General features: G+C 40.9%; 1 protein-coding gene across 1 annotated transcript; it reads left to right on the top strand.

Annotated features, from left to right (window-relative positions):
• Positions 1-1,734: 1,734 nt before the first annotated feature.
• Positions 1,735-4,803, top strand: LOC141637245 (uncharacterized). Its single transcript, XM_074446809.1, has 6 exons — positions 1,735-2,001; positions 2,266-2,427; positions 2,557-3,256; positions 3,362-4,132; positions 4,235-4,314; positions 4,504-4,803. Exons 1-6 carry the CDS (start codon positions 1,735-1,737, stop codon positions 4,801-4,803), a joined length of 2,280 nt encoding a protein of 759 aa, XP_074302910.1.
• Positions 4,804-6,152: the final 1,349 nt, after the last annotated feature.

Below are 6,152 nucleotides of genomic sequence, written 5' to 3'. Positions count from 1 at the left end.
AGCCATCTGTAAGGGCCTCCATGGCTATAGCTTGCAGCCGGTTGGCCATCCTCTACAGCTCCACATGCCTGGATGGTGCCACCTTTATTCAAATACGGAGAAGGTTCAAGCAAATGCATTCTTATGTACTAAAGCATAAAATACTAAATACAGCCAAAGCTGGGGGCTTACCCTCCTCACAACGTGCTGCCACTCATCCAAGCCAGCGTCAGTCACCGCCTCGGTGAAAGACTAGATCTCCAAGATCACCGTCATACCCGCCGAGTAAGTGTACTTCAACGTCTCTGGAAAACCTGGGGGCTCGACGCCCGCCACCTCGATCTCCTACAAAACACAAGTGGTTCATTATTCACTAATCATTCATCATTTATCAGATCTATCAAAGACAAGTAAACGGTAAATATGCTTACCATGATCGGCCAGTACTGCAGCAGGAGCTGGATCAGGGGCTCCCAACTCTGACTAGACCACATGCCAAGTCCAAGCAACATCCTCTGATCCACCCCCAACTCAACCAGTCAAGAGGTTCACCTGGTCCAGCTTTCAGCTGCCTACATGGCCAGCTGGAGTAGGCCTCAACTAAACCCATCAAAGAGTCTCAAAACATCCAAGACCAGCCAAGGAAATGCAAGGGAAAATCAGCACAGAAAAACAAGCAAGAGCAAACTGTCACATGTTGCTGTAAGAGTTGATAAAGCATAAAGCAAACTTTCTATTTTTGGTGACGCAATTGTGAGGCTATTTCAGAAGGACCACTGCACCATCCTTCCTTGAGATCAACTGCAGGAAAACTACAAGAAGCCTTGACTTTTGAAAGTACTCCACTAGCCAACAAGAACAACAAAAACCTGTGCACAAATGCCAAAATGCCAGACTGCACCCTTGCTTTATTTTAAGTCTTTGTTTACCCATTGTTGTTTTATTTTCACCTAGTAATTTTATTTTCTTGCTTGGAATATAATTAAGGTAGTTTGTACTCATCCTAGATCAAATCTTGGGCCTTGGATTATTAGGTTTCGAACTGTAACTCAAGAACAAGGCCTATATAAGGACCTGTGTTCCAACTGAAGAAAGTAGATTATTTTGAATGAAAATTAGCCTTGAGACTTCTCTCATTTCTTTCAAACTTATGTTTAAACTGTAGTTTGGAACCCTGGCCTGGTGGTTAACCTATGATCTCCGTGGTTAATTGATCAAAGTCAGTTTGGCATCATTAACTTGAACCTGTGTCTATCCGTGGTTCAGTTTAATTGTGTTGAGCAAAGTTCAAGCTTTAATCCTGTGTTCATCTGTGATTTGAGTCTGAAATTTGTTAAGTTATAATTTTGAATTTCCTATGAATCTTCTGTGGGAATTCTAGGTCTTAACTATATCTTTTCATTACACTAAATAAGTCATAAACCCAGCTGAGTTAGTTGTCTGCAATCTCAGGATTTTAGGGTGTTTCAGTTGAATTTAAAAATACTTAGAGTACTTCTAAATTCATGAAATTTGGTACAGTTTCAGATCAATATTAAAACTTAGCTGTCACAAAAATTCAGAATTTTCCAAGGTCATTTGTTATTTTTAACGTGTCCTGCAAACCAGGCTGCATTGTTGCCTATCCATAGGGTTTACATTGCATTTTGGTAATCAGAGCTCATGTTTAACACAATTCCACCTTTCCGTTAGTCTTGGGTTGAGAGAAGCTGTGAGTTCATTATCCCTACCTATAACAAAAATACAAAAATAACCATGAGTGAAGAGAGACTTGCTGGTATTGAAACCAGAATAGAAACTCTTGCAGGAAATGTTGTCACACTGCTCAATGCTGTTCATGTAGTGATGGAGAGGTTTCCAAACCATGATCCAAGAAGACAACCACATGCCAGAGGGAGAGCTAGAGGCAGAGGTTTCTTCATGGGAGCAGGGAGAGGACAACCACCTGGATATGAATCAGAATCGGAAGAAAGCATCAGAACACAAGAGGAGGCTCTTGAGCAAACAGACAAGCATCTAAAGGTAGAAATTCCTTATTTTTCTGGTAGTCTTAACCTTGATGATTTACTATAATGGATTAGGGATGTTGAAAAAATATTTGAGTTCAAAAATTACAATGATGTTAAGACTTGTAAAGTTATTGTGTTAAAATGAAAGGGATATGCATCACTATGGTATGATAACCTTGAACAATAAAAATTAAGGGAAGGGAAGGAGGCTATTAAATCTTGGTCAAAACTTAAAAAGAAATTGCTGGATAAGTTTGTTACCAAATATTATACCCAGGACTTGTTCATCAAGTTGTCTAAGCGTAGGCAGGATGAGAGACCCCTTGAAACCTATTTGAGGGAATTTGAACAACTAACCTTACAATGTGAGATCAATGAGAAAACTGAGCAAAGGATTGCTATGTTCTTAGAAGGGCTTGATAAGAATATTGTTACTAAGGTTAGAATGCAACCACTTTGGTCATATGATGATGTTGTAAACTTAGCACTCAGAGTTGAGAAGATGAGGAAATCTAAGCCTGCCACAACTTAACCTAAGCCTGTCTATAGACCCTACACTGGTGTTAAGATTACTGAGATACCTAAACTAGTGACCCAAGTAGGAGTAGACAAGGGGAAGGCACCTAGGTTCCCTAAGTCCAACCCACCCTTAACTAAGGAAAATATTAAGTTCTTCCAATACCAAGGGTATGGCCACTTCAGGAAGTACTGTCCTTCCAAGAGAGCACTTACAACAATAGAAGTAGAGGAATGGAAAAGAGAGGGTTCAGTTGAGTATGAGGAGGAACCAGTGAATGAGGAGGCAACCTTTGAGGAGGAACCCAACCAAGAACTGGTCATGGCTCATCCTGATCTAGGCCATAGTTTGGTTTTATGGAGAGTAATGCACTCTCAACAGGCACCTTTGGAGGAGGATCAAAGATCTCTCATTTTCAGGAGTAGATGTACTATTTATGGCAGGGTGTGCAACTTGATCATTGATGGTGGGAGCGGCACCAATGTAGCATCTGTCACCATGGTTAACAAGCTTAACCTCAGTACCCAGGAGCACCCCAATCCTTACAAGCTCAGATGGCTATACAAAGGAGTAGAGGTCAAGGTGGATAAACAATGCATGGTTCCATTTTCAATTGGCAATGTTTATAAAGATGAGATCTTGTATGATGTGGTACCTATGGATGCATGCCACCTACTGTTAGGTAGACCATGGGAATTTGACAAGAATTCTATCCACCAGGGGAGGAGCAATACCTATTCTTTCAAACAAGGTAGCAAAAAGATCACATTAACCCCCCTACCACCTAATTAGAAGAACTATGGGAGTCCAAGTGTGACTGATGGACTTAATCGGGTTCTATTTTTATCTGAAGCAGAAATGGTCAAAGAAATGCAACAAGAACAACGTGTTCTAATCTTATTGTCCAAAGAGATTCTCGAGGATGTGGAGCATCAACTGCCAGCAGAGGTTAGGCCATTACTGGAACAATACCAGGATGTCTTCCCTGCTGAACTACCTAGTGGACTATTTCTACTGAGAGGTATTGAGAACCAGATTCACCTTGTGCCAGAATTTATACTCCCTAACATGCCTGCATATAGGTGTGATCCTAATGATATAAGAGAATTGCAGAAGCAAATTGATGAACTGATGAACAAGGGATTTGTGAGGGAATCTATGAGTCCCTGTGCTGTCCCAGCGCTATTGGTACCTAAGAAGGATGACACTTGGAGGATGTGTATTGACAGTAGAGCCATCAACAACATCACAGTTAAATATAGGTTTCTTATACCTAGGTTGGATAACATGCTGGATGAGTTAAGTGGTGCCAGGATCTTTTCTAAGATTTGTCATAGGCAGCGCTATCACCAAGTGAGAATCAGAGAAGGAGATAAGTGGAAGACTGCCTTCCAAACTAAGCAAGGGCTTTATGAATGGTTAGTTATGCCGTTTGGGTTATCAAATGCCCTCAGCACTTTTATGAGATTGATGACAGAAGTGTTGAGACCTTGCTTGGGGAGATTTGCTGTGGTGTACTTTGATGACATCCTAATCTACAGCAAATCCACTGGAGAACATTTGAGCCACCTTGAGAACGTATTCCAAATCCTGAGAGGCAGCAAATTGTTTGGAAAATTAGAGAAATGTACCTTCTTGGCTTACGAGATTAAGTTCCCAGGGTAAATCATCTCTGGGAGAGGGATTTCTGTGGATCAAGATAAAATTGATGCTATTAAATCTTGGCCAGTTCCTAAGAGCATCACTGAAGTGAGAGGCTTCCATGGCCTTGCTTCATTTTGCAGAAGATTTATCAAAAACTTCAGTGCTGTTATTGCCCCTATCACATAGTGTATGAAGAAAGGAGCGTACAAATGGACTGAGAATGCTCATCAAGCATTCAACCTGATCAAAACAATGCTGTGTGAGGCACTTATTCTCAGGTTACCTGATTTCAACTGTTTGTTTGAAGTAGAATGTGATGCCAGTGGTGTTAGCATATGAGCTGTATTGATACAGGAAAGGAATCTTGTGGCCTACTTTAGTGAGAAGCTAAGTGGAACCAAGCTGAGTTACTCCACTTATGACAAAGAATTCTATGCAATTATCGGGGCTCTTATGCATTGGAGCCATTACTTGAAACCAAAACCTTTTGTGCTGCATTCAGATCATAAAGCTTTGAAATACATTAATGGCCAACACAAGTTAAATCACAGGTATGCCAAGTGGGTTGAGTTCTTACAATCCTTCACATTTTCAAGCAAGTATAAAGAGGGTGAGCAAAACATTGTTGCTGATGCACTATCTAGGAGATATTAATTGGTGATAGTTATGGAACAGAAAGTTCTTGGGTTTGAGTTCATGAAAGAGCTATACAAGGATGATCCTGATTTTTATGAAGATTGGTTAGCTCAAACAGAAGGAACCAAGATTCAGGGAACCAAGTTCTTGTTGCAAAAGGGTTTCCTGTTCCATGGGAAGAAGCTATGTATCCCAAGAGGCTCATACAGGGATCTGTTGATCAAAGAAGTTCACTCCAGTGAGTTAGGTGGTCATTTATGAGTCCAAAAGACTCTTGATATCTTGCAGGAACAACTCTACTGGACCAAAATGATGGGAGATGTCCAGGTAATGCTTAGGAGGTGCTCCATCTGCCAGAAAGCCAAGAGTTCCTTTCAGGCATGCCCCTATACACCACTGCCAGTGCCAAACAAACCATGGGAAGATGTGAGCATGGACTTCATCATAGCCTTACCAATAACTCAAAGAGGGAATGACTTAGTGATGGTTGTATTTGACAGGTTCAGTAACATGGCTCATTTCATAGCATGTAAGAAGACTGGGGATGTTGTGAGTGTTACAGAACTTTATTTCTGTAATATTGTCAAGGTGCATGGTATTCCTAAGACCATAGCCTCGGACAGAGATGTCAAGTCCATGAGTTATTTCTGGAAGACATTGTGGAAGCTTCTCAATACCAGATTGTTGTTCAGCACATCATACCACCCACAAACAGATGGCCAAACTGAGGTCACAAACAAAACCTAGGGGAGGATATTGAGGTGAATTGTTAGCAAGTCCTTAAAAGATTGGGTTTTGAAGCTGCCACAAGCTGAGTTTGCTTTCAATAGAGCTCCATCATCTCCAACTGATCACACTCCATTTGAAATAGTTTATGGGATCAATACTCTGATGCCCCTAGATCTTTCAAGTGTACCTAAGGAGGAAGTAAAATATATTGCTAAGAAGAGGGTGGAATAGATGCTGAAACTCTATGAAACTATCAAGAGACAAATTGAGAAAGCCAATGACAGGTATAAGAAACAGGCCAAGACTACTAAACGGAAGAAAGAATTCATGCCAGGTGACCTTGTATGGATCCACTTAAGGAAGCAAAGGTTCCCTGCTAAGAGGAAGACATCTCCCACTACTCAATTATAGGAAGAATTTGGAGTATTTTTGTCTAAACACACTTGCTTAAGAGGGCCACCAATAATGAAAAACAATGCAACAAAACCGAGTGATAGAGACATCTACACGGTTTGTGAGGCTTAACAAGGGGTCACTTTCAACCTTTCCTCTTTTGATCAAGCAAGTTCTAAAACATCTTTGGAAGGCTACCAAGAGCATGTGTCGGTTTTGTGAGCTTCTAAGAGGTCCATTGTGTT

Source organism: Silene latifolia, unplaced genomic scaffold (assembly GCF_048544455.1).
Source record: "Silene latifolia isolate original U9 population unplaced genomic scaffold, ASM4854445v1 chrun_scaffold_16, whole genome shotgun sequence".
Taxonomy (NCBI): domain Eukaryota; kingdom Viridiplantae; phylum Streptophyta; class Magnoliopsida; order Caryophyllales; family Caryophyllaceae; genus Silene; species Silene latifolia.
This window is presented reverse-complemented; position numbering and strand designations above follow the sequence as displayed.